At 43.6% G+C, this 27,425-nt stretch overlaps 1 protein-coding gene across 1 annotated transcript in view; it reads left to right on the forward strand.

The window, feature by feature from the left end:
* The first annotated feature begins 406 nt into the window (after positions 1-406).
* The window catches only part of SLC22A16 (solute carrier family 22 member 16), a 33,553-nt gene continuing 6,534 nt past the window's right edge, over positions 407-27,425 (forward strand). The window contains exons 1-7 of the mRNA XM_049695521.1: positions 407-547; positions 10,273-10,752; positions 13,845-13,962; positions 19,450-19,981; positions 23,109-23,236; positions 25,358-25,467; positions 26,480-26,579. Coding sequence (XP_049551478.1) covers positions 480-547; positions 10,273-10,752; positions 13,845-13,962; positions 19,450-19,981; positions 23,109-23,236; positions 25,358-25,467; positions 26,480-26,579 — 1,536 coding nt within the window. The 5' untranslated portion in view covers positions 407-479. The remainder of the gene's footprint in view (positions 548-10,272; positions 10,753-13,844; positions 13,963-19,449; positions 19,982-23,108; positions 23,237-25,357; positions 25,468-26,479; positions 26,580-27,425) is intronic.

Genomic DNA, 27,425 nt, shown 5'->3' on the forward strand with positions numbered 1-27,425 from the left:
ACAAGTTTGAGAGCCACGGAGGTAAGGCGCGCGGCTCCAGACTGAACCCCGGCCTCCGCATTCCCGCCTTGGGGTGTCGGGCGACAACCTTTACCCAGGCACCGGCGCTTCCCTCGAGCGGCGACCCAAACGGACGTGGTAAGTGTCCAGAGTCTGATGGGGCGGCGGGGAGGCCGCGGGAAGTGGCGGGGCTGGGCGCACCGTGCTACTGCGGGCTCCGGGAGCACAGCGCACTGTGAAAGAGGCCGCGGCGGCGGGGACTCGCTCGATGGGAAGAGAGAGGATCAAAGCCTGGCCCCGCGCGCGGTTCGAGCACTTTGACGCGCGGGGGACGCAGAAGCCGGGGCGGGCCGAGGCGCGGCGGGCGGGGGCCGGGCTGGGTTGGGCTAGGCTGGGCTGGGCTGGGCGCTGTGCCCGCAGCCCCCGGCTCTAGGCGAGCCTCGCGCGTCCTGCTTAGGAGCGCGGGGCACGGCGGCAGCATGGGGTGCGGCAGCGTGGGGTCCGGCAACTTGGAGCTGATTTTTGACAGCGTGGGGCACTTTGGCAGGTAGGGAGTTGGAGTGGGGGTGAGGAGGGAGGTCGGTGGCTGGGGGCGGAGGGGGAGCCGAGTCGGGGGAGGCGCCGGTGGGGTCTGTTTCTTCCAGTTGCGACGGGGTTCTCGCGCTGAGCTCGCGATCCGAAAACATTTCCATCCCTCCTTTCCCAGAGAAGTCGGGAGGCCTGCGTCCTGACTCCTGGCCCTGGCTGGGCTCATCCTCTCGAACTCTGGCGGCGGCACCTCCCCAGAGCAAGCAGTGGGCTCTGGGGCTCGCTTCGGGAGTGTTGGGTGCAGGACTCGTCCGGCGCGCCTACCGCTTGGCATGTGGAACCTGGGGCGCGCCGTCTGCGGGTGCCGGCGTCCAGAGCCCCGGCTGGAAAGCCAGCTCACAGGAGTAGAGGAATGCCGGTTCTTGGCGGCTCATTTCTCTAATCGGCCAAACGGGCTCCTCTTTCACTTCCCCAGACGACTGCTGCCCTGCCCCGCCCCGCGGTAGAGTCTTCCTCAGTGCCTGGCAGGTATTGAATTGCTCCAGAAACAACCTTTAGCGGTTGTTGTTTTGGTTTGGTTTTTTTCTGTTTATAGAAACCTAATATGTGCCAGCTACACAGTGCTTTATTTGATGCCCACGGAATCTTGCAAAGGGGGTGAATCCTTATCTTAATGATTGGGAAACTGAGGGACCCACAGGTCCCTCAGTCTGTGGGTCAAGGACCCAAAGCTACGGCAAGGTGGGACCTAGGTTTAACCTTTGTACGATTGTCACCCTCTTTTCATTTGTCAAGTTAATTAAAAAAATTTAAAGTGTATTCATTCATTCATTCATGGAGAAAACACTTCTCTGTCTTACCTGGAACGTTTTGGGAGGAGAGGTAGCTGGGTGAGGGGCCATACAGCGTGCGGATCAGAGGTTGGGAGCTCAGTCTGAATCCTGGCCTGCCACTCACCGCGAACGTGACCATGGGAATACTGTGCCTCAGTTTCCTATCTGCCAAGTGAGAATTATAATCATTCCTGCCTTTAGCTCCCTCCCAGGCTTGTGGTGAAGAGATGATGATGTGCTGTTCTCCAGGGTGGAAAGTTGCACAAAAAGTTGGTTATGATTCTCAGTGTCCACAAAAAAGAAGTGGTGGAGCAGGTAGAGGAGGGGCAGGAGGTCCCAGCTCTCCCCTGCTTCCTCCTGACACCTGCGTTATTGAATGCTGAGCTGTGCCTGGCTCTGTCATAAGTTCTTTGTATATGTTACCTTCTTTAACCTTCACTACAGTCCCATGGTATGGGTGGCATCACTCATTTCACACATGAGAAAACCAGGCCTTGCGCCTAAATCACAAATCTGTTAGTAGCAGAGCAGAACTGGACGTCCACTGGCCTTCACAGTCCATGCTGTCAACCATGGTGCTCTCCTGAGCACAGCCCTGGGACTCAGCCAGGTCCTTCATGTATTCCCAGGATCACGTTAGCAGTGAGTGGCAGGCCAGGATTCAGACTGAGCTCCAAACCTCTGATCTGCACGCTGTATGACCCCTCGCCCAATATTATCTCATCTTAGACTCCTTGAAGAATAGCATGAGGATTACAAAATCAGCTCCGGGGATGGATGTCTGAGTTCCGATCCTAACTTACCAATTATTAACCATATGGTCTTGGACATTTGACTTACCACTTCCTCATCTGTAAAATGGGGGTAATAATAGTACTACAAATGTTTATTGTAAGCACTCCACCTTCAGCCTCTCATTTCATCCTCACAGTAACCCTATGAGGTAGTAGTTACTAATGCCATTCTTTCCCCATGTATTTTAGGGATTAACTAAGATACTTAGGTGCTATAACAAAAAGATCCCTCAGTTGGAGTTTGTTCCTCTCTGGTAACTGTGCAGGGCAGGTTGTGCTCCATGGGGCTGTCCAGGGACCCAAGTGGGTGAGGCAGCTCCGCCATCCGCAGCACCGGGGGCAGCTGCTCCATGTCCTTACCCACATGGTCAAATGTGGCTCACCATGGTGGGAGAGGGGAGAATGGATTTTGAGAGACAGCTCTTAGCCAGCCACAATAATGTATGCAAAAGTCTTATTATTCAGTAAGTTCTCAATAAATCATGGCTATTATTACCTGAGTCCCCATCCTAGTGGGAAGGGTAGATTGTGAAAGCTGCTTATAGGAAGGAAAAGGGTAACAAGTCAATGCTTACAGCAAAAGGTGAAAATAGTGTAAAATACTATAAAATATCACAGTACCCATATTTTCTTTGGCATTTGCTCTAATTGGTCTTTTTATTGTTTATAAGCAGAGAGTTTATTGTGTATTATTATTATTTAGTCTTAAGGAAACCTAGTTTATTGTGTATTATTTAGTCTTTTTTTTTTTTTTTTGCGGTACACGGGCCTCTCACTGCTGTGGCCTCTCCCGTTGTGGAGCACAGGCTCCGGACGCGCAGGCTCAGCGGCCATGGCTCACGGGCCCAGCCGGTCCGCAGTATGTGGGATCTTCCCGGACCGGGGCACGAACCCGCGTCCCCTGCATCCGCAGGCGGACTCTATTATTTAGTCTTAAGGAAACCTAGTGAAAGTGTTAAGTAGAAAACCCTAATTATCTCTCATTTCTCATTAGTCATTTCTAAGGTGAGGAAGCACTATCCTAATCACATTTAAGAGAGGAAAGAGGGACACCTAAGAAGAATTACGTTTCCAGGACTCGTCCTGAAGCCATATTGAAGTTACAAAAACTTCATGGCTTAAGTCCCATGTTAGAGGGAGTTGAGGAAACCAAGATTCAGGCATCTGTGTTGGGGGATCTAAGAACCTGGATCTTTGAGTTATCTTGGGATAAAGGGAGAGATGGTTTAAAATTTCAGAGTTGGAATGTTGAGCCTTGTGACTGACTTAATCTATGGATATAGGTACTGGGACCAATAGATGAACCTTTTAGTTTTTTTTTTTTTTTTGGCTGCATTGGGTCTTCGTTGCTGCACATGGGCTTTCTCTAGTTGTGGTGAGCGGGGGCTACTCTTCGTTGGGGTGTGCGGGCTTTTCATTGCAGTGGCTTCTCTTGTTGCAGAGCGTGGGCCCTAGGTGCATGGGCTTCAGTAGTTGCAGCGTGGGCTCAGTAGTTGTGGCACGTGGGCTCAGTAGTTGGGGCTCATGAGCTCAGTAGTGTGGCTCGTGGGCTCTAGAGCGCAGGCTCAGTAGTTGTGGTACATGGGCTCAGTAGTTGGGGCTCGCGGGCTCTAGAGCACAGACGCAGTAGTTGTGGCGCATGCGCTTAGTTGCTCTGCGGCATATGGGATCTTCCCAGACCAGGGATCGAACCCTTGTCTCCTGCATTGGCAGGTGGATTCTTAACCACTGCACCACCAGGGAAGTCCCTTAGATTCTTTTTTGACTTCACCGTATGAACATCATAATAACTAGCACTTTTATGCACCTACAGTATGCCATAGTGCTTTCCATGTATTAACTCTTTACATTCCCACAACAACCCATTTTTCACGTGAGGAAACTGAGGCTCAGAAAGGGTAAGGATCTTGCCCAAAGACCCAGATGGTAAGTAACCAGAGACAAGATTCAAACCATGGCAGTCTGGCTCTGGATCCATGCTCTTAACCACAATGGGATGACACTAGTTACGCTTCATTATACAGAATTATATAAATCTAGGACCAAAAGTAATCTTCTTCACCTGTCACCCAGATAGCATGAGTCTGTTTCCTGGGGGTTCTGATCATCTTTGCTTTTCCTTGCCTCTGGGTTTCCTGTCTATTGTGTCTGTATGACTCTTTTTCCATTAGTGTTTCTCTCCAGCTGTGGGCACAGTGATATGTTGTGTCTCTGTTGTTCTTTTTTTTTTTTTAATTAAAAAAAATTTATTTTGCCTGCACCACGTGGCATTGTAGGATCTTAGTTCCCTGACCAGGGGTGGAACCTGAGCCTCCTGTAGTGGAAGCGTGGAGTCTCTAAGTCTGTTTTTCTGAAGGGGCCTTAGGCTGGGGGGGACACCTTATGGACTACAATCTTTATAAGGGACAAAGTGATATGTTAGAATGCTAGACACCTAAGGAAGTAGGGTTTTGTTTTTTTCAGGAAGTTATCCTTGTAACAGGGAAAGGGAAATTCAAATTGAAAGAGTGCTCAAGACCTTCCCAGCACGTAGAAAGTATAATTATATGAACTAGCATGTTTGGGGACTGCTAGGTGGCTTATTATTTATGGAGTATAAAGTATGAGGGTGAGAGAAGGCCAGTGAGGGGTACACTTACAGTCATCCACAAGAATATTTTCGATGTCATGCTAAACAGTTTGGGTATTAGGATCACTGTGGAGAATGAAAGGTGCATTGGAGGGGCAGGAGTTGGGGCAAAGAGACCAGAGAAGACCCAGGTAAGAGCCCTGGTGGGAGATAATGAGGGTCTGGACCAGAGCAGGGGCAGTGTGAGCAGGTAGGATGGGATAGTTTTAACCGGTGGAATTGATAGGTCCTCCAGGCCCTAAGGCATGAAGGAGAAGTGGGAAGGACCATGAGGGCCCCCCTTCCCCTGCCCCTACCCCATATTTCTGGTTTGTGTGGATGGTGGTGCCCTAAACTCAGAAGCAGTTACACTCCAGGTGGGGCAGGCTTGGAACTTAGGTATTGAGATCCATTGGAGGCTCTTAACGCAAATTCATTGTGGGAATTCCAATAAGAAGCCAATAAGTGGTATTACATTGGTACATTAATGATAGAGGCTTGGTGGACACAATTTGACACTTTTATCATTGTAATCATTGTTTTTGAATAGCTAGAAATGCTCATAATGTATATGTCTACACATTCCTATATATTTGTTGTTTTTTGAATGTTGGACCATAGTTTATTCCTGCAAGTCACATTGAAAAGAAAAAACAGCTAACATGGAGGTGGTGGGTGTATGCTGCTGTTAGAATCTTGCACCACTAAAGTTCTCCATGGCACAAATTATACCCCTTTTGTTGTCATAATAGATATACATAAATTTTTAAAATTTAGAAGTGCCAGTCTTTTTTTTTTTTAAACATCGTTATTGGAGTATAATTGCTTTACACTGTTGTGTTAGTTTCTGCTGTATAACAAAGTGAATCAGCTATAGTATACTTATATCCCCATATCCCCTCCCTCTTGCATCTCCCTCCCACCCCTCTAGAAGACACCTTCTTGTCAGCATGGATTGGGTGGCCAACCAGGGCTGCAGTCTAGATGATACGCACCATGTGGACAGATTGGGTGTGCCTTGGCAGTCATTCCAATCACACCTCAGCAGGGGCGTTGCTGAGTACTTTTTCCTCTCCCTGGGTCTTGCAAATATAAGACTTCTAAATTGATGTATTATGTATATACAGAAAAGTGTGTACCCTAATCTACAACTTGATGAATCATCATAAAATGAACACATACGTGTTACCACCCCAGATCACCCCTTCTCATGCCCCCTTTCTCTCCCCCAAACTCACTACTATCCTCACATCTAACACCATAGGTTAGTTTTGCGTGATTCTAAACTTTGTATAATTGGAGTAAAAAATCACGTATTCTCTGTCTGGCTTCTTTTGCTCAACACTGTGTTTGTGAGATTCACACATATCGTATGTCACAGTAGTTTGTGGATTTTCATTGCTGTGTCGTATGTCATGGCATGAATATTCCACAGTTTATTCATTTACTGTCAACAGATATTTGGATTGTCTCCAGGTTGGGTTTATTATGAATAGTCTTTCTTGTATATGACTTTCGGAGCTCATGTACACATTTCATTGGGTATTTTCCTAGGAAAGGAATTGCTCTGTTACCTGAATGTGCATGTGGTCAGCTGCCAAACAGTTTTGCAAGGTGGTTGTAATAAATTACACCCTCGCAAGTTGTTTATGAGACTTCCAGTGGCTCCACAACAATTGTTAAGTATTTTGAATGTCAAACGTTGTGTCAGCATATGGTTAAACCAGGGAATTCAATTTTTCGGAGCAGGAAGCTTGCTTGCTTATTTATTTATTTATTTATTTACTTATTTACGGCTGTGTTGGGTCTTCTTTGCCGCACGTGGGCTTTCTCTAGCTGTGGCGAGCGGGAGCTACTCTTCCTTGCGGTGCGTGGGCTTCTCATTGCGCAGGCTTCTCTTGTTGTGGAGCACGGGCTCTAGGGTGCACGGGCTTCAGTAGTTGTGACATGTGGGCTCAGTAGTTGTGGCTTGTGGGCTCTAGAGCACAGACTCAGTAGTTGTGGCGCATGGGCTTAGTTGATCTGCGGCATGTGGGATCTTCCGGACCAGGGCTCGAACCCGTGTCCCCTGCATTGGCAGGCAGATTCTTAACCACTGCGCCACAAGGGAAGCCCCTCTCCTGGGAAGCTTATTAAGCTTGTATAGAGTCCTGGATCCCACCTCAGGCCTCCTGAGGGTGGGGCAGAGAAGACAAATCCTAGCTTCAGAGGCCTGCCAGGGTAGGTGCTCTGTTGCGGGGACTGTGTGTGAATGCAGAATGAGAATAGAACACTTGTGTGACTCTGTAGAGAACTCTAGTGACAACTGTGGGGTTCAGGTTGGCTGGGGAAGGACCTGAGGCCAGGAATATGGTGACAAACTAGAGAAGCTGGTGGGATTCAAAGACTGGAGCCCTGGACGGTGCAGGAGGTGGGGTGAGTGGGAGGGACAGGGGGAGCTGGGAGGATGGGAGGCCGTGGTCAGAGGGCAAAATGTGAGCTTTTCAGCAGTGGAGCTGCTCCAGGTGATGAGACTACTTAGGAACCAAACCCAAACGCCTTCAGGGGCAGGTAAACTTCAGACAAACAAAATCTGTCTGCTGCTTGCGGGGGCTGTGTTGTACTTTGCAGTGTTGGAATTTGGGGGGTGGGGAGGAGTGAAAGACTTATAACAATGATGTATGTTACATTCTCAGTCATATTCATATAGGATGCCTCTTAGGTCCCAAACAGGATTTGGTTGCAAGAGGATCTGGTGCCCAAGTCTTTCATTGCCTCGGTGTCTGGCAGTTAGACACTGGCCCACCGCAGACTCCACAGTCTGTAATGATCTAGACAGGGTGATTCTCCCTCTGTTCTAGACACCAGGAGCTTGCCTTTAGTGAAAGACTACATGCTGCCCTTTTCCTCTGGCATCTCCCAGGCAGCATTTATAACTTTTACCATAATTTATATAACTAATCTCCTGCTGGAAGACATTTAAATTTCCAGTGTTTTCCAGTTAGAGACTAAACTTGTACATTAACTTTGGGAGAGTTGATATCTTTATGATGTTGAGTACTTGTTACTCCAGGGAAGTAAAGAATAAAACTTACTCTCAAGGGCAGATGGTAATACCCATTAGTCTAATATCTTCTAGTGTAGTAGAGATGCTTAGGTGCTTGATTTTAAAAAAAGAATTAGTAAATCTGAACTCTTTTCTTAAGTAAGATTAGCTTTCCACTTTATTTACATGAGTAATTTGCTAAGCAAAGATTGACCAAACTTCAGGTCACTGTCGGTTTCAGTCTGTAAATTTCAGACCCTACATTTACTTTTAAAATTTTGAATAAACTTTTAATTTTTGGATAATTTTAGAGTTACAAAACAGGTGCAAAGAGAGTAAGGAGTGTCCGTGTGTGACCCTCATCAAGTTTCCCCCATTGTTAACACTTTATATTACCATGGGATATTTGTCAAAACTGAGAAACAGACATTAGTACGTTACTATTAGCTAAACTCTAGACTTTATATAGATTTCATCAGTTTTTCCAGGAATGTCCTCTTCCTGTTCTAGGATCCAATCCCGGGTACCACACTGCATTTAGTTGTCATGTTATCCCACTCTTCTCTGGTCTATGGCAATTTCTCAGTCTTTCCTTGTTTTTTATGACCTTGACACTCTTTAGGCGTATTGACCAGGCAACCTACAGAATGTCCCCCAATCTGGGATTATCTATTGTTTTTCTTATGATTAAACTGGGGTTATGGTTTTTGGAAAGAAGGCCACAGAGGTGAAGTGCCTGTTCATCACATCATATGAGGGGGAATGTGATCACCCGTACAACATCACTGAGGATGTTAACCGTCAACATCCGGTTAAGGTATTGTTTGCCAGATTTCCCCACTGTGAAGTTTCCTTTTATCCTACTGTGTTCTTTGGAAATGAGTCACTAAGTCTAGCCAAGGGGGAAAGAGTGGGAATTAAGGTCCATCTTCTGTAGAGAGGGAATATCTACAGGTATTAGTTGGAATTCTACTGTAAGAAAGATTTGTTTCTTCTTTCTTTTTTCTTTATTTGTTCAGTCATTTTCTTATATAAGTATGGTGTATTTGTCAGGGTTCTCCAGAGAAACAGAATGAGTAAGAGATAGATAGATATAGATAAAGGTAAGAGGAGATTTATTGTAGGAATTGGTTCATGTGGTCCTGGAGGTGAGAAGTCCCACAATGTGATGTCTGCAAGCTTGAGACCCAGTGCTATAATTCAGTCCAAGTCCAAAGGCCTGAGAACAAGAAGCTGATGGTGTAAGTCCTGGTCTCAGTCCAAAAGCCCAAGAACCAGGAATGCCAGTGTCTTTGGAGAGCAGGAGAAGACGGATGTCTCAGCCCAAGCAGAGAGATCAAATTCGCCCTTCCTCCACCTTTTGTTCTATTCAGGCACTCAACAGATTGGATGATGCCCAACCCCATAGGTGAGGGCGATCTTCTTTACTCAGTCACATGCTAATTTCCTCCAGAGTCACCCTCACAGACACACCAGAAATAGTGTTTTATCAGATGTCTGGGGATCCCTTAGCCCAGTCAAGTTGACATGTAAAATTAAACAACATAGTATAGGACATCATATCATATGACATCATATCATATCATATATCATATATCCCAAAGTATTAAAAGGATTGTCAGTGCAGGCTATCTTTCAACAGGTTAAAAAAATATATATGACATGAATGCTCACTAGATCTGATTTGCCTTCTGAATGACATAGTTGTGAATACATTTTATTCAAAAGCTATCAGCATGTGTACTGCTGGAGTTCAAATAACTTTAAATGTTGTGGAACTAATTTTATTAATGTAGCTAGTGAGTGAATGGCACTTTCACATTACGGTGCTACCTCAGATTTTAGCTTGACATTTGGAAAGAGCTTGCTTTGGCTTAAGATAGACTGAATTTATCTCCCAGCTCTTAATTCTGTGCTCTGAGCAAGTCACTGGCCTTCCCTGAGCCTCAGTTTCCCTCTCTGTAAAATGGAAATAAAAACTACTTCATGGAATTCTTAAAAAATGTTTTATTTTATTTTATACTTTGGATTATACTGTACTATTTATTTTGTTGCTCAGATTGTCTCAGCTTTGCCCTTTGGGAGCTCTTTCATACTGGTTCCTCTGTCCCCCTGACACGCCACCACGTTTTTTGTATTTTGAGTACTTCCTTACTTTCTGATACTGTAAGATGCTCCAGGCTTATTTTGTATTCTCCCTGTCCTGGTCTTAGAATCAGACAATTTTCCTGGTTCCTTTTATTGGAGAATGATATCTAGAGCCCAAGATCTGGGCACCGATGTGCTTGTTGCTCTTGGGCTATCATCGCTTTTAGGCCCTGTTGACAGATATATACACATATGTATACACACATATCTATAATTATTTCTGTGTTTATCCCTTTATCCAAGCTAAGGCATAATGGAGACCTTTCATATTTGCATATGTCTTTTTTTAGCCCATAGACCAGATATAATAACTTGATTTTTTTTTTCTCTTTGCAGATACCAGATATTCCTCTATTTTATATGTGCCTTCCAGAACATCTCTTGTGGTATCCATTACTTGGCTTCTGTGTTCTTGTCAGTGTCCCCACAGCATACTTGCAGGCCCCCAGGCAATGTGAGTCAGGTCCTTTTCCAAGATATCTCTAGTTGGAGGTTGGAGGACATCTGGACCCAGTTTTCCATCGGCCGTGAAGATCACATCATAGTGCAGCTACAGGACGGTGAGATTTGGGAGCTCACAAGCTGTCACAGGTTCCGGAGGGATGACAAGTCGAGTTTGAACTATGATTATAACGGCCGTAAGAGTAGCTTCCCTTGCTTGGATGGCTACATCTATGACAAGAGCAAGTGGCGCAGCACCGTGGTGACTGAGTGGGATCTGGTGTGTAACCGAGAATGGTTTGGAAGGCTGATCCAGCCTACATTTATGCTTGGAGTCCTGCTGGGAGCGGTGATCTTCGGCTACCTTTCTGACAGGTAAAATGAAATGTTTAGTATGGTTACATCAGTGTAGGGTTCATTTTCCTATCTGATTTTCTTAGGGGACAGGGAATTATGTTCAAAACTGTAGTCATTTTCATACCTCCTATCTAAATTCCTTGTTGATCTGTTATTTAGAGACACAAAATAACATAGTGTTTAGGGGATGGGTTCTGAAGACAGTCTGCCTGTGTTCTGCCATTTATTAGCTGTGGGACCTGGGTGAATTGCCTAACATGTGTTTTAGAATCTCATGTGTAAGCTGGCAATGAAAATAATAGCACTCACCTCAGAGGGTTATTGCAAAATTAATACAGAAAAAGTACCTTGGACACATAACCACTCAGTAGTGAATTTTTTTTCTTTAAATAGATTTGCTTTTTAGGAGGATAGTCTGGTCCTAAGCAATAATATCTATGAAATTGTGTGATATACCAGCCATATTTTTAAGAAATACACATTAAAATGAATATGTAGCTCTTAAAATAAAGCAAAGTTCATCTCTATATGGACATGGACCACACTTTTCGTATCTGTCCTAAAGTACAGAGATGAACTTATTTATTTGGTCCCCATAGTTGTGAGTTTTACAGGTATGTGCTGGGCACTGGGAACCTAAAAAAAACTGCTTAGGTCAGAAATCCTTGCCCTCAGGGTGTGCTAGTCAAATGGGGCCAACAAACATGTCCAAATAAAAATTATAGGGCTTTGTTTTGTCCAGGGCCATACTAGAAGTAAAAGCAATGGAGGCAAAGACTGTGGAAGCCTAAAGGGAGGAGTGCCCAGGTCTTTCCCCTCAACACACACATCCCCTCCAGGAGGTGGCATTTGAATAATGAAATTGGAGCAGAAGCGGAGTCTAGTTATTATTTGGTGATTGAAGTTATGTTTCAGTGTTTAAGAATCTTCTGCTTCATAACTGTCTTCCTGGGAAGTGTGGAAGTTAGGGTGTCAGTGGGGAGAGGAACAAAATAGGAGATGAAGAGGTAGATATTCCCTTTTGGTAAGTCTGTCAGTGGAGGAACTGCAAGATGCAAGGTGGCTACCAGAGTGATGGGGTCCAGAGAAGGTTCTTGTCTTTGACTGGAAGAGACTTAAACTGAAAGGGCGAAGTCAGAGGTGAGCGAAAGACAGAGGAAAAAGAAGTAATTGGTAGAATAAGGCCTCAGAGGAGGTGGGAAGAGACATGATCCTATACAAAGACTGCAAAATGGTATTTGGAGAGAAAAGGGTGTGGTCTCTGGAGAGGAGGAAAGAAGAGAAGCCTGAAGGCAGATGCAGGTCATGTTGGCAGGTGGGCAGACAAGGAACTTGCGGGGCTTTCTCTTTGATGGTCTCTGTTCTCTGCAGGAGAGGGCTGCTCATCTGCTGAGAGTGAAGACTTTGTGGGTGGTACAGGGGGTTGATCAGGGATGGATGAAAAATAGTTTTAAATGGCATTCAGGACTCAAATGAGATTGGGAACATTTATGTGCAGGGCCAACAATCCCTACTAATGCATGTGGGAGCAGAGAAGGCTGAGGCCATGAAAGTGACTGTTTCCAGTTTGCTTGCATACCCTCTGCTGCACTGGGCAAGCCTGTCGGTTGGAATCTCAGGACTGTATTTTTTTTGCCTTACAATTATCTGTCAGGGACATCTCACAGGGAGAAAATATCTGCAAATCACATGTCTAATGACAGTCTAGTATCTAGAATATATAAAGAACACTTATAACTCAACAATAAGAAGACAAATAACCCAATTTAAAAATGGACAGATGATCTGGATAGATATTTTGCAAAGAATATATACAAATGGCCAAAAAACACATATAAAAATGCTTAACATCATTAATCATTAGGAAAATGTAAATCAATGCCACAGTGGGATAACCCCTGCTCACTAGAATGGCTATAATCAAAAAGACAGGCAACCACAAGTGTTGCCAAGGATGTGGAGAAATTGGTGGGATTGTCAAACTGGGGCAGCCATCCTAGAAAACAGTTTGGCAGTCCCTCAAAAGATTAAACATAAAGTAGCTTATGACCCAGCAATTCCACCCCTAGGTATATATCCAAGAGAATTGAAACATAACTTTACACAAAATCATGTTCGCAAATATTTATGGCAGCATTATTCATAATAGCCCAAAAAGTGGAAACAATCCAGGTGTCCATCAACTGATGAATGGATGAACAAAAGGTGGTATTAGCCATGCAATGGAATGTTATTTAGTCATAAAAAGGAATGAAGGACTATAACATGGATGAAGATTGAAAACATAATGCTTAGTGAAATAAGCCAGGTTATATATTGGGCAACTCCATTTATATAGAGAGAGTCCAGAATAGGCAACTCTGTAAAAACAGAAAGCAGATTAGGGGCTGTCAGGGGCTAGAGGGAGCAGAGCATGGGGAATGATGACTCCTGGGTGCGGTTTCTTTTTGGAGTGATGAAAATGCCTTGGAACTAGATAGTAGTAAGAGTTGCACAACTCTGTGAATACACTAAAAGCCACTGAATTGTGTACTTTAAAAGGTTGAATTTTATGGCATGTGAATTACATCTCATTTTTTTTAAGTCTGCAGGCATATAATTGTTATTTGTTTGCTTTTTAGGCAAAGAAATGTACTTCCCAATTATGAAAATATAGGGCAAGTAAGCAACTTATTCTAGTAGCAGGATGTAGCAAGACTTCTGTTTTTAGAGGGGCTTAGTAAGAGTTGTCTCCCCTTGGTGGGCTGAGCCAGCCCAACAGAGAAGATGATCCAGCAGGTCACAGAGCAGGTCCTGACAGGGAAAGGACAAATCTTCCCTCTCCTTGCTCCCAATCTCAGGTTAGGTGGTCCTTTGGGGACCACCCAGAGTGATCGAGTGTGTATATGAGCAGCTCAGGTGGAGACCAGTCACTGAAAAACTGGCCTCTTGAAGAAATCATGTGTTAACTCATGATTTGCTCAAAATAAATGAATGAGTAACAACAATCAAATATTGATACATAAGCTATTAAAATATAGGTAGCACTTATCTTTCATGAATTAGAGTGGATGTTTTAAACTGTTGCAGCCACACCTTGCTCCTTCCTCTGTGTAATTCTTATTTTTCAGGGCAGGAAGACGACTTGTCTTGTGGGCCACAAGCACCGGTGTATTTTTGTTTGGCATAGCAGCGGCGTTCACGTTTGATTATTACAGCTTCATAGTCGCACGCTTCCTTCTTGCTATCGTGAGTTGGGTTGTTGTTGGTTTGTTTTGTTTTGTTTTGTTTTGCCTCTTTAATTCCACTGCAGGACTTTTCTATTAAACCTTAACTCTCTTAGTCTTGTTCATTTAGAATCTAGTGAGAGAGATCAAGGACTAATCTTTGTTCACTCCACTGCAGAAGTCTTTCTGTAGAATATTAATGTCCTATGCTTAGAATGGAACTCATTAAAATGAAAAATTGTTGCTTAGTAGGCAGAAACTTTACGTTTGACTCGATGCCTGACAGGTGATCCACATTCCACGATTACTAACAGCAAGGATTTGTGGAACATCACTTCCACTTGGCATTGTACTGGGGATTCTAGCCGATACTATAAAGCAAAAGAGAGAGAGGAGACAGGGAGAACAAGAGGGAGAAAGGAAGGCATAAGGGGAAAGAAAGGAAAAAAAAGTCATCATTTGTAGCCATTACAAATAATCGCTACAAATTGTTTTACTTCTGAGCAATTGTATGGGTCTAGTCAGGCTTTGTATGCACGAGCCAAACAGAAGGTTCAGTTGTATTGTTAAGAAAGTCATTTGTATAATGTGCAGGAAGAATGAGAACAAGAAGGCATCGGGCATTTCTGTTATGGGGAACAGGGTAGTAGAGTGGAAAGGGCATGAGTTTGAATCCCAGCTTTGTCATGTATTGGCTTCTCAACTGTATGACCTTGGGCAAACACCTTATCCTCTTCAAACCTTAATTTCTGATCTATAAACTGTAGAAAATAATACCTGCTTCACTGGGCTATTACCAGAATTCATGTAAGCATCCACAGTTCAGTACCTGGCACAGACTTGGCACTCCCTACAAGGGTGCTATTACTGGAAGTGGACCAGAGAGTGAGGAAGCTGTTTGCACACTTGATGAGGCTTCCAGACAGCTTCCAAACTACCAAACAACAGCAGCAGTGGTTCTGTTTGGAGGTCACTGGTCAAGGATAACCAGGTGAAGTTTTATCTTCAGGGAGAGCTTGTGATCTTGCTGAACACAGAGCAGGGCATGCATCCCCTCTCACCAGAATGGGTGATCCAAGGGTCTGGAGAGAAGCCAAGGACTTCAGTCTCAGAAGAAGAGGTCACTGCACCCCCTCAGAGGGCAAGGTGGTGTATTCTCTTTTGGAGTCTTCATCGATGGCTGGGAAGGGTTCCTAGAAAGCCACACAGATGGCCAAGGATAGGAGGATGCATTAAAAAAAATTTAGGAGAATTGAAGGTGTTGCATCTTAAAAAAAATGTATATATATATCTAGGTATGTAGAGAGTTTTTAATACAAAAAATAACAACCAGCAGTTCTGTCTCCACTGAGGATGGAATAAGAGGAAATGGCTCTGTAGCTACAGAGTGAGATTTGATAAGAGACCTTGTGGTGAGAATGATGGTACAACAGAGGCACAGACAGGACTTGAGAGGGTGTGGAGCCCTCTTTTGGAAGATTTAAGAGGATAATTCTAAAAATATCTGTTTCAGTCTTGCAAAATACCATGAGTTGATTTCCAGAGCCAAGAAAATGAGACAGGCCACCCATAGAATACATCTGTAAAATGTGGCCTTAATTTTCTGTGGCTCCTTCCTTTGGTTTTTATGGGAAATGTATTTGTGATACAATTTTGAGTAGGGAAGATGCAGGCAGATTCATTCACTCGGCACATTTATGGATCTGCCTACAGAGTGTAACGCTAAGTAAACCTGACCAGGCTGTTTCAATATCCCTACATCGTAGAGCAAGTCAAGACACTGACGGGCCATTTTAAAAACCCATACAGTGTTGACGATGGAGGACTAACAGTGGAGGGGGTCCCGCAGCGGGGGATGGGATGGGGAGTCTGGAGAGTCAGGGGCATTTTAGTCTGAGGGGTGGGTGAGAGAAGAACCTTCCAGGCAGAGGCAGCAGCAAGTGAGAAGGCCCTGAGACATGAAGAAACTGAAGGTCCCGATGCCTGGAGAATAGAGAGGAGGTGAAATACATGATAAGGCTGAAGGAGAGAGAGAGGACAAGGCAGGGCCTTGTAGGATGACAAAGAGTTTGCCTGGTTTCCTAAAGGCAATGGGAATCCCCTGAAGGAGTTCAGTGAATTCAGGGGTGAAGTGGTCATTTTGGCTGCTATGTTGGCGGTGGGGTCAGGGTAGATGTGAAGAATAGAGTGTTATCAGTGGAGGTGACAGGTATGAATGGTGTCAAGGAGGCTTCTGGAATTATTTAGACAGTTGTGCAATGGATTGTTTGAACCCAGTGACAGAAGTAACCAGTAGGAAGTGGGAGTGAACACAAAAAGAACTGGCACTGAAAAAAACATTTTGGGGACTGATGTTATAACTTACTTTAATGGGGAAATTTGTAGTATTTGAAGGTTTAAATTTACCAAACAACTGGATTCTTCAGTTTGGGAGTCCTCATTCTCAGGGTTCGTTATCTGAGTCTTGCAATTGCAAGGTTTCGTGGGGAAATAAAAGCTGTTGCCACAGAATATGAAACTGACCATTAATACAATAGTCCCCATCCAGCACCTCTCTGCTTACTGCTAGCAGGCCAGCCTCTTTGCGACTCTGACGCAAAGTGAAATTGCAGATCTTACCAAAGATTCTGGATTACAGAAAGTCTTTGAAAGCAGTGGGGGAAAACTGCCTGAATCCTACACAGATCCCTTGACCAAGTGGGATCTGGCAGAGATAAACCAGTTAACTTTTTTTTTAAATTAATTTTTATTGGAGTATAGTTGATTTACAATGTTGTGTTCATTTCCTCCGTACAGCAAAGTGAATCAATTATGCATACACATATATCTACTCTTTTTAGATTCTTTTCCCATATAGAAACCAGTTAACTTTTGAAGAAATTAGCATCCACAAGGATAATGACAAGATGAGCCTTCAAAAGAGTATGATTCAAATATCAAAGGATTAAGAGAGGCCTTTGGAGAAATCAGTGGCACTCTAGAATAATTTTGCAAAAATTAATTTTACGATTTGTTTTATAAAAGTCAAATGTGAAATAATTTTGTAGGAAAAATTCTAATCCTTTCACCACCACCCCCCTCCACACACACACACAAAAATCCATCATTTGTTTCATTCTTTGTTTATTCCATGAGGGGTCACACATTGTTATTATAATCTAAATTTTGTTAAATTAAAGATAGGCCTATTTTGGGGGGCTTACCTGGTGGTGCAGTGGTTAAGAATCTGCCTGCCAATGCAGGGGACACGGGTTTGATCCCTGGTCCGGGAAGATCCCACATGCTGCAGAGCAACTAAGCCCATGCACCACAACTACTGAGCCTGCGCTCTAGAGCCCGCGAGCCACAACTACTGAAGCCCGTGTGCCTAGAGTCAGTGCTCTGCAACAAGAGAAGCCACCACAATGAGAAGCCAGTGCACCACAACAGAGAGCAGCCCCCCGCTCGCCGCAACTAGAGAAAGCCCACACGCAGCAACAAAGACTCAATGCAGCCATAAATAAATAAATTTATTTATTTATTAAAAAAAAAAGATAGGCCTATTTTCAAAATAAAGTTTTTTCCCCCATTTTTTTTATTGTGGTAAAATACACATAACAATATTTACCATCTTAACTATTTTTTTTTCTTTTTTCTTTTTTGCAGTACGCGGGCCTCTCACTGTTGTGACCTCTCCCATTGGGGAGCACAGGCTCCGGACATGCAGGCTCAGCGGCCATGGCTCACGGGCCCAGCCGCTCCGTGGCATGTGGGATCCTCCCGGACCAGGGCACAAACCCGCGTCCCCTAGCATCAGCAGGCGGACTCTCAACCACTGCGCCACCAGGGAAGCCCCAATCTTAGCTATTTTTAAGTGCATACAGTTCAGTACATATTAAGTACATTTATATTGTTGTGCAAGCATCACCACTATCCATCTCCGGAACTCTTTTCATCTTGCAAATCTGAAACTCTATATTCATTAAACAATAACTCCCCATTCCCTCTTCCCCGCCCCGACCCCTAGCGACCACCATCCTGCTTTCTGTCTTATGAATTTGACTGCTCTAGGTACCTCATAAAAATGGAATCACATAGTATTTGTCTTTTTGGAGTTAGCTTATTTCACTTGGTATAATGTCCTCAAAGTTCATTCACGTTGGAGCATATGTCAGAATATTCCTTTTTTAAAGCTGAGTAGTACTCCATTGTACGTATAGACCACATTTTGCTTATCCATTCATCTGTTGATGGATGCTTGGCTTGCTTCCACATTTTAGCGACTGTGAATAATGCTGTTATGAACATGGGTATAAAAATATTTCTTTGAGCTCTCACTTTCCGTTCTTTTGGGTATATTCCCAAAATAGGATTGTTGGATCATATGGTAATAATATTCTTAATTTTTTGAGGAATTCCCGTACTGTTTTCCATAGCAGCTGTACCATTGTACATTCCTACCAATAGTGCATATGGGTTCTGATTTCTCCACATACTCAACAACACCTGTTATTTTTTGTTTGTTTGTTTTTTTGATACTATCCATCCTAATGGCCATGAGGTGGCATCTCACTGTGATTTTGATTTGCATTTCCCTAATGATTAGTAATGCTGAGCATCTTTTTGTGTGCTATTTGCCATTCCTGTATTTTCTTTGGAAAAATCCATTTTTGAATTTGATTGTTTGGTTAGCAGACGTTTGTTCCTGTCCAAAGCATCCATAAAACATTTGGTCCAGGCCAAAAGGTACTTGATATTTGGTCCTGTCCAAAACCGTTTGGCATAGACCAAATATGCTCATGGATGTTTTGGATAGGAGCAAATTTCAAGGACCTTTAGGTGTGGACCAAATGTTTTGTGGATATTTCTGACAGAACCAAATATCCTGTAAGGGTTTGTTTTATTGTTGAGTTTTAGGAGTTCTCTACATATTCTGGATGGTAGTCTCCTATCAGATACATGATTTGCATATATCTCATTCCGTAAGTTGGCTTTTCACTCTGGTGATAGTGCCCTTTGATGCACAGAAATTTTGAATTTCCCTGAAGTGCAGTTTGTCTGGTTTTTTTGTTGTTATTGCTATTGCCTGTCAAAATGAAGTTTCAATCAAATCTTTTTTCTTCCCACTAGTTACCATAAATTGTTTGTCCCCATTTAAAATTTAGGATTTGATAATAAGGCTCTTCTCTATATAGATAAATTGATACACACATTTGCAAGGAACTGAGACATAAATTCACACTGTAAAGGAATATTTAAATGAAGCAAAAGGCAGTGTCTGACATTTATATCATGCATAACCAGTCAAGTTTTGCCATTTGGGGTGGACAGGGTGTGGGAAGATGAAAGGACCCATTTAAAGAAGAAGGATGGATCGGATTAAACGCCATTGTATAAATATGATACGGGTTTCAGAAAACAATGCTTTGTCATTTTCTTTCTTGCCTATGTGTGATTTGCAGAGAGATTGGACTCAGTAGTTACGTGTGTGACCTTAAATCTGGACCACCCTCCCTGCTTTGTTTTGCAGTCTGGAAGTGGCTATCTCGTGGTGGTGTTTGTCTATGTGACAGAATTTGTCGGCATGAAGTCTCGGACGTGGGCATCCATCCACTTGCATTCCTTTTTTGCTTTTGGAACCATGGTGGTGGCTTTGACAGGCTACTTGGTCAGGACCTGGTGGATCTATCAGATAGTCCTCTCCACAGTGACTGTCCCCTTTGTCCTGTGCTGTTGGATGCTCCCAGAGACACCTTTTTGGCTTCTCTCAGAGGGAAAATATGAAGAAGCACAAAAAGTAATTGATACGATGGCCAAGTGGAATAGGACGAGATCCTGTAAACTGTCAGAACTTTTATCACTGGATCACAATGGTTCTGCTGGTAATAAGCCCTCTCAAGTTGAGAAGCACACCCTATCAGATCTGTTTTATGACTGGAGAATTGGAACAAGGACACTTATTGTTTGGCTGATTTGGTTCACGGGTTGTTTTGGGTTCTACACCTTCTCCTTGAATTCTGTTAATTTGGGAGGCAATGAATATTTAAATCTCTTCCTCATGGGTAAGTGGTTAAATTACATTTAAGTTGTAGCCATGAAGTGAAATTTCTACCAAGTTTTGAGAGTGTTTCTATTGTCTTTTTTTCTACCAGGAACAATACTGCCAACTACGTGATTATGGTCTCTTTTAGTGTTACACATGTATATATTCTCTTTAAAAAAATGCAAACAGTTAGAAAACTTGAGTCCCTCCTTCCTCTTCTGCCTCTTCTCCTTGTTTGCTTCCTTTCTTTAAGCCCATTGCCATCTCAGAACTATCTTTCAGAGGTAACTTCTATAACCTTTGGCTTGTACTTTCAGATCTCTTTTTATGCATCTCCATACATTTGTGCAGATAAACGTTTTATATTTTAACATAAATGAGATTATTCACTACATACTGTTCTCTGCAAGTTGCATTCCTTTTAATATTTAACATGTCTTGGAGACCTTCTGGTATCTTTCTACCTTCAAATGTCCTTAATTTAGGAATTTTAGTCAGTAAAATAACCTAAATATATGCAACTGTAATTTATGTTGTCATGCTTCTTTTAATTAAGTAGCAGGTTAAAATAGCTTCAGATACTGCTGTGATAGCTTGAGGTGTGACTCCTAGGGTAAGCCAAATTCATACCAGACACGAGAAAATTATCAGAAATACATTTGTCCAGCTGGTTACTTCCATGTAGGCTGCTTGTATTTGATATTATCCCCAGAAAAGTTTGCTTTAAAATTTTTATACATAGCTAACATCCCTTCTCATTAAAGTGCTCTAATGAGACACCTGTTTTTGTTTATTATAGCTCAGCAGAAATTATGAGATAAGTAATTTTAAGAAAAAAACTTTACTCTTTTTTTGGGCAGACCAACAAGTTTGTAAAAAGAGCCTATCTTGACTTCAAACACATTCTATGTGTCAATTGGAGAAAGGATGCAGTATTCGTAGAACACAGCAGCAAATGGTAGGAGAATGAAGTAGGGTGGGGTGTGGCATAGGGAAGCTTAGGAGTGCTGGAGTTTTAGATCTTTATGCTATAGTCTTAATTTTTTTTTTTTTTTTTTTTTTTTTTGCGGTACGCGGGCCTCTCACTGTTGTGGCCTCTCCCGTTGCGGAAGCACAGGCTCCGGACGCGCAGGCTCAGTGGCCATGGCTCACAGGCCTAGCCGCTCCGTGGCACGTGGGATCTTCCCGGACCGGGGCACGAACCCGTGTCCCCTGCATTGGCAGGCGGACTCTCAACCACTGCGCCACCAGGGAAGCCCCTATAGTCTTAATTTTGATGGAGATGTAAATTCTCAAGAAACCGGGCAATCTTGTAAATATAAAAATCTTTCCGAGACAAATACCATGGTTTTATAGTCTCCACTGCCTTTGATTTTTCATGTCATTACCCTTGCCAGCAGCCCTCTGCCTGACAGGCGATTCTAGTCAACACTTCCGAGCTGTGAAATTTTTGAACAAGTTTTCATCTCCTGAGATGGTTTGGTGCTGGTGGGAATTTCAGCTTAGGTTTTGTGCTACTTGCAGGTGATAAGCGCTACAGTAGCCTGAAGGCATATCTTTGAGGTTATGTGGAGACAGGAGCAGAATGGGGTTATACATTATAAAGTAAAGAAGATAAGGGCACATGGTCCTAATCCCAGACAGATTGGGCCTCATTGGTTGCACCATTTCTATCCCAGATATAGTCAAGTCAAAATTTAGATGCAGCATCTATACAACAACTCAAGAAACATCAAGGTGGAATATACTTTAAAAGATCTCTTCAGCTGTTTCCCAGTTGCTGTGCAGCTTTGCTAGACTCCAGGAAGTTGGTTGGTGGCCTTGCACACAGTGCTGTAGAGAGGGGAGCCCTGAGTCAGACGTGGAGGGAACCAGACCTGAGGGAGGGAGGTTGCAGGAAAGGGGCCTTGGCTCCCAAAGACCAGTCCCTGAGCTGTCACTTACTCACTGGGCTCAAGTCATTTAATCTGAGTTGGAAAGTGGGGGTAATAATCCAGGCCTATTCCCATGGGGTTCTTTGGAGAATCATTGACTTATTTGACCTTGAAAAGTGTTTGATAAACAAACAAGCAAAAAAAAGAGTAGAGTAATAGATGTACCTACTGATCGGGCCTGGAGGCACGGACCCTACAGCAGGGTCTGTGAAAGGGAGGCCTTTTCTCTGGAGTTGTTTATTTTCCATGTTAATGAAAAGGAGGGAGGCTGTCTCTCCAATGGGGCTCAGAATGTTATTTTTTTGTCTTTGCCCAGCCATTTTTTTTGTTTTTTTTTCTGAGCAGCTGCAACTGAGTTTAATTTCTGATGTACTGCTAAGAAGGTTAACTCAGAAAATATGTGTCCACCTGCAGAGATATGTTCCCAAAACTGTAAGAGACATGTAGACCCAGACCTGCCGGTCCAGGTGCTTGCAGCATTCTGTAGTTGAATGGGAAAATGCACATCAGTCCTAAAAGGCAGTGGTGGGTAGTGTCCTGGGATTAGGCAAGGTCCGGAGGGTCGAAAGAACGGACCTTTGAATTACGTGGACAAGCTGGGCTAGTAAACAGTGACAGTTTCTCAAAGGCTATTATTGGGTTTGGTCAGTTTTGCTGAGAGAACTTCTTGCTTGCTCCCTGATGCATTCTGGCTGATAGATGTAAAGCTGGCACTGAATTTTCTACTTTAATTGCTATGTTCGAAGTTACAGTACAAACATTTCCCCATAGTTCTGCCAAGCAGAAGAAGCCAAAGGTCAAAAAAGATCAATGTTGCCTATTAATTTACATATTTATTCATTCAACCAGCCCATGCTCCAGTCACTGTGTTGTGTCCTGGGGAGCTTCCTGCTTAGTCCGGGATAAGATTCCGAAGACAGGTGATAAGTGCTAGGCAGATTATGTGAGCATTAGCGCACGTCACAGCAAACATCCTGCCCGCTCCAGTGAGTTTAAAAGTCGTGGGGCTTGCTGCCTCTCAGGCAGTTGTTAGTTCTTAGAAGCCCCTGGCAGCAGAGAGAGGGCTGAGCATTCCTTTTGGGGGGCATAGGGAAGCTCTTTAGAAGGCAGGGTCCCCGTGTGAGAAGGCAGGGTCCCCTTGTTAGAAGGCAGGGTCCCCTTGTTCAGTTGGACACTGTGGCTATTGAGATGTATCATTTTGCTCCATGACAGGTGCAGTGGAAATTCCTGCCTACATCTTTGTGTGCTTTGGGATGGACCATGTGGGGAGAAGAAGCATTCTGGTTTTCTCCCTTCTCTCAAGTGCAGTGACCAATGGTGTGATTATGGTGATCCCCAAGGTGAGTTACTTTATGTGTTATTTAGGGAATGGTTAGTTATACTATGACAGTGTGATGGGAGCATTTTCAGCTTAGGAATATGAAGATGAATTAAGACATATGGATAGAGTATATGCTGTACATAGTATTTTAAATGTTTTCTTTAAAAGTGATTCTTTCTCTGTTGAGAAAGTTTGAAAATAGTTGAAGATAGTTGAAAATTTAAGGAAAAAAAGAAATGTGGGGCGGGGGTAGGGGGAAAAGCCTATAATCCCACTTCCGAGAGATGGCCACGGTTGTATCTTGCCAACATGATCATCCTGAGTGAGAAGAGTGGATTGCACCTTGCAGTAGTTATCGTCATCTTAAACTTTTATTCATTCATGAGAGATCTATCCATCATCTAGTATGTGCCAGGTTCTTTTCTAGGTGCTGAGGATGTGCAGTAAGTCAAGTTTCTCTGAGTATAATAAAGAAAAGCAAAATAGGATGAGGGATGGAAAATGACTGTGTATGGAGGGGGAACACACATGTGAACTATTTTATTTTATCTAAGGTGACTGAGGATGGTGTGCCTCTCAGAGAAGGTGATATTTGATCAGAAACCTGGAGGGAGGAAGCCATGGAGACAGCTGAAAGATATGATGAGTCTTATGTTCAGGATTGGTCCAGTTTAAGTAGTCTTGTTTTTTTTTTTCCACTGTGGTAGATTAGTAGTTTCCAATTTCTAGTGTGCATAAATCCCCCGAGGAGCTTGTTTTTAAAATTCAATTTCTTAGTGAGAAACAGTGCCATAAACTACTGAAACGACTTTCACATTCCTGTATTTTGGCAAACTCCATCCCCTAGAATACCTCTTGCACCCAGAAGTGCTCTTCTCTTTCCCCCCAAAATGGAAAAACCTGTATTTTCATTCTCAATATGGAAAATGTGGTCACTATGACAATACTTTAAAATACTTTGTTTTAAATCGATTTAATAATTATTAAGCAATAGTATCTCAACATTTAGATCAAGGCATTTTAAGTTTTGCATATTGTTTGAAATTTAACTTAAGCTAACCAGTGACTTCCTTTTATAGTAACGCTTCACTTTGGTGAATCAAATGTTTTAATGTATTGACGTTTCCAGCTGATTGATATATACGACTGATACACATCAGTTAAAACTGCTTAAGACAAGGAGGTCTCTGCCAATTTGAGGGAGCTTCATCCACACCCTTTTTGTTTGTGTTTTTAAGTAGCTTGCAGTTATATTTGTTGAGTTGATGGCAGCTGTCTTTGAGCGGTGAAGGTTTAGGGAAACCCTAGAACCTTCAGGTTCTACGGTGGTTAAGCCCCAGCGGCAATGTGGAAGACAGGAAAGTGGCTGATGGGGATTTCTAGAAATAGAGTACTAACCCTTAGCCACAAATTTTTCCCCTCTAATAACACTTCTCTCCAAATGGTAATGTCACAATACAAAATTTTTAAGTCCCATTAATTCATCCAACAAATATCGTCTACAATAGTAATTAAGGTGGCAAGGTGACATTGGTTGCCTTAGTAGAGGCACCACCAAATCTCAGTAACTTCACATCATAGACATTTATTTCTTGCTCATAGAAAGTTCGATGTGGGTGTACCTCGTTGGTGGCTGTGGGAGTGGTGAAGGGGGTGTTCAGCTCCATGGAATCATTCAGGGACTCGGGTTGACAGAGGTGCTGCCACTCCTCACACATGAGCTCCAAGGTCACCTGGGTCTCAACACCCAGCTGGCAGACAGAGGAGGAGAGAAAAGATCGACTGTGGGAGGTCTCTGAGAACCACTGCAGGAAATAGAACATGTCAGGGACGACAGCAGAAACCATCTGGGAGGGTCTCATTCCAAAGTGTCTCTCCCCAAATAGCTTTTCTTATTTGGTAATTTGAAATCTCCAAGGCTGCAGGGAGGCACAATAAAACTTTCCTCTAAATTTCATAAAGATGGAAAGCTTTTGCAGACCATGTGTCGAGTTTACAAAATAAAACTCTTCATTGTTCTGAAAAATACTGGAGAATTAGAAAGTTTTAAGTAATAATTTTAAGGATTTTCTATTTTTCTTTTAAAAATATTACTTGATGACAAAATGATGGTCTATTTTGCTAATATATATTTTTTCAGGATTACCATGTTTGGTGTGTGGTGGCAACTATGGCTGGAAAATTTTCCATAGGGGCAGCGTTTGGCCTTATATACCTTTATACAGCAGAGCTGTATCCAACCATTGTAAGGTAAGAGTTACTTATTTTTCTGTTGTTTTCTTGGTATCTTTCACTTATGTGTCATTTGATTACATCTGGCCTTTGAGTATAAATGCTTTCTTTCCGTAGAAGTTACTGGAGCTCCAAGCTATGGGAGGGTTACATGATGACGCTAATTCTGAATCTGAGGCTTTGTCTATACGTCATTAGCAAGGATATTAGAGAACTTGTTTTGAAATAACACTCTTATTATCCTAAAACCATTTTAAGTCTCAAATACAGTTGACTTACATGGACTCAAGGCTAATTTTCTCAGGTTGTATCTCTTGATGTCCTGATGTTAGTTGTGTTAGTTTGTCGGGGCTGCCATAACAAAGCACCACAGACTGAGGGGCTCAAACAACAGAAGTGAATTTTCTCACAGTTGTGGAGGCTAGAAGGCTGAGATCAAGCTGTGTGGCAGGTTTGGTTTCTCCTGGGGCCTTTCTCCTCAGCTTAATAAGAGATACTTATTCCTGTTGAAGGCACATTCTTTGCTTCCTACTAGACATTCTATAAGGTTTAAATAACTTTTAAAGGAAAGCACGTTAAGATATTGCTTGACTTTAAAAAATTGAAATAGGATGTTCCATAGATATAAATCTTTCGGTTTCCCAAATCCCCACTCCACACCCCAAATAAACTCCTGCTCTACAAGACTGATGTTATCCTCAATATTAGACTCAATGAGCGTATGTAAGGGCCTCATCTGCATAGCTGATGCTGATTGGTTTCCCTGCTTTTTTGGTCTTGAATTGTCTTGAATTATCTGCATGTTTGTTCACATTGCTGTTTCACAGAATGAGAATATAAATCATGAATGATTCTTAAAAAATCAAAGTAAAATTATTTCCAAGTATATTAAGCTAAGTTAAATTTTACTATTTATTCTCTGCTAGAAGGGTGGACAGGGGCTCTGGGCAGCTGTTCCCTCACTCTCTGCAACCTGTGCCTTTCTCGTCTTCTGTTCTTGCTGCTGTATGAATCCTCTCTGCGTTTCCAGGTCGCTGGCTGTGGGGAGTGGCAGCACGGTGGGCCGTGTGGGGAGCATCGCGGCCCCATTCTGCATTTACCTCTCCAGCGTTTGGATCTTCATGCCACAGGTGTTCATCAGTTGATAGAACTTTACTGAGATAGCAGCGAGGCAGAAGAGCTGACTGCCTCCTTTATTTTTATTTATTGGAAGCCAATTTATAATTCGGTTATGGGGGTTTATAGAAACCTAATTAACAGCTCACCAGCTGGTAAGTAGGGTGGTGGGTTGCTGTTTTTCTTGTTCGTTGATTGCCTTCTCCCCCTCTTCCCCATCCCGCCCCGCCTCCGGCCGTGAGCTGTTAATCAATCGCAGCTCTGCCAGCCAGAGCAGGGCCTCTGCTCAGCACATCGTGAAGCCGGGACTGCGCAGGGAGAGCTCTGGTCTCTGGTCTCTCAGCCTGCACCCCTCTGTCTGGATCCGCAGGCTGCCTCCCACCCCCAGCGCTTGCCTCTGTGTTCCCACCGTGTGACGGCTGGTCAAGGCCAGTTCTGGAGGCTGCTGCTCCTGGAAGGACCCAGTGGTGTCTGGCGGAGAGGTGTAGGGATCTGTGGTTTCCAGCTTCCCCAAAACTTGAGGGGCTCTTCACAGGCAAGGCTGCCTGCGTGCTTCCTCCTGGCTCCGGCAGTGTGAGCCGTCCTCCTGGTTATGAAGTGTGCGAGGGGTTCTGTGCAGTTTGCACGTGTCCTCGTGGCCGGGCTGAGAGTTTGGGAAACCACGCGGACCACTGTTACACACCCGGGTCAGGAAGAGGATGGGGGGAGGGGAGGGGGCAGGGAGATGCGGACAGTGCGGAATGTCGGGGGTGGCCTGAGGGGCTGCACCACCAAGGGGAGAGCCCTGGGTGTGCCGGCCCTCCCTCCCCCTCCAGGCTCCCTCTCCGGGACTTCTTGGTCCTCGTTCTCTCTAGGCTGTT

Source organism: Orcinus orca, chromosome 12 (genome assembly GCF_937001465.1).
Source record: "Orcinus orca chromosome 12, mOrcOrc1.1, whole genome shotgun sequence".
Lineage (NCBI taxonomy): Eukaryota > Metazoa > Chordata > Mammalia > Artiodactyla > Delphinidae > Orcinus > Orcinus orca.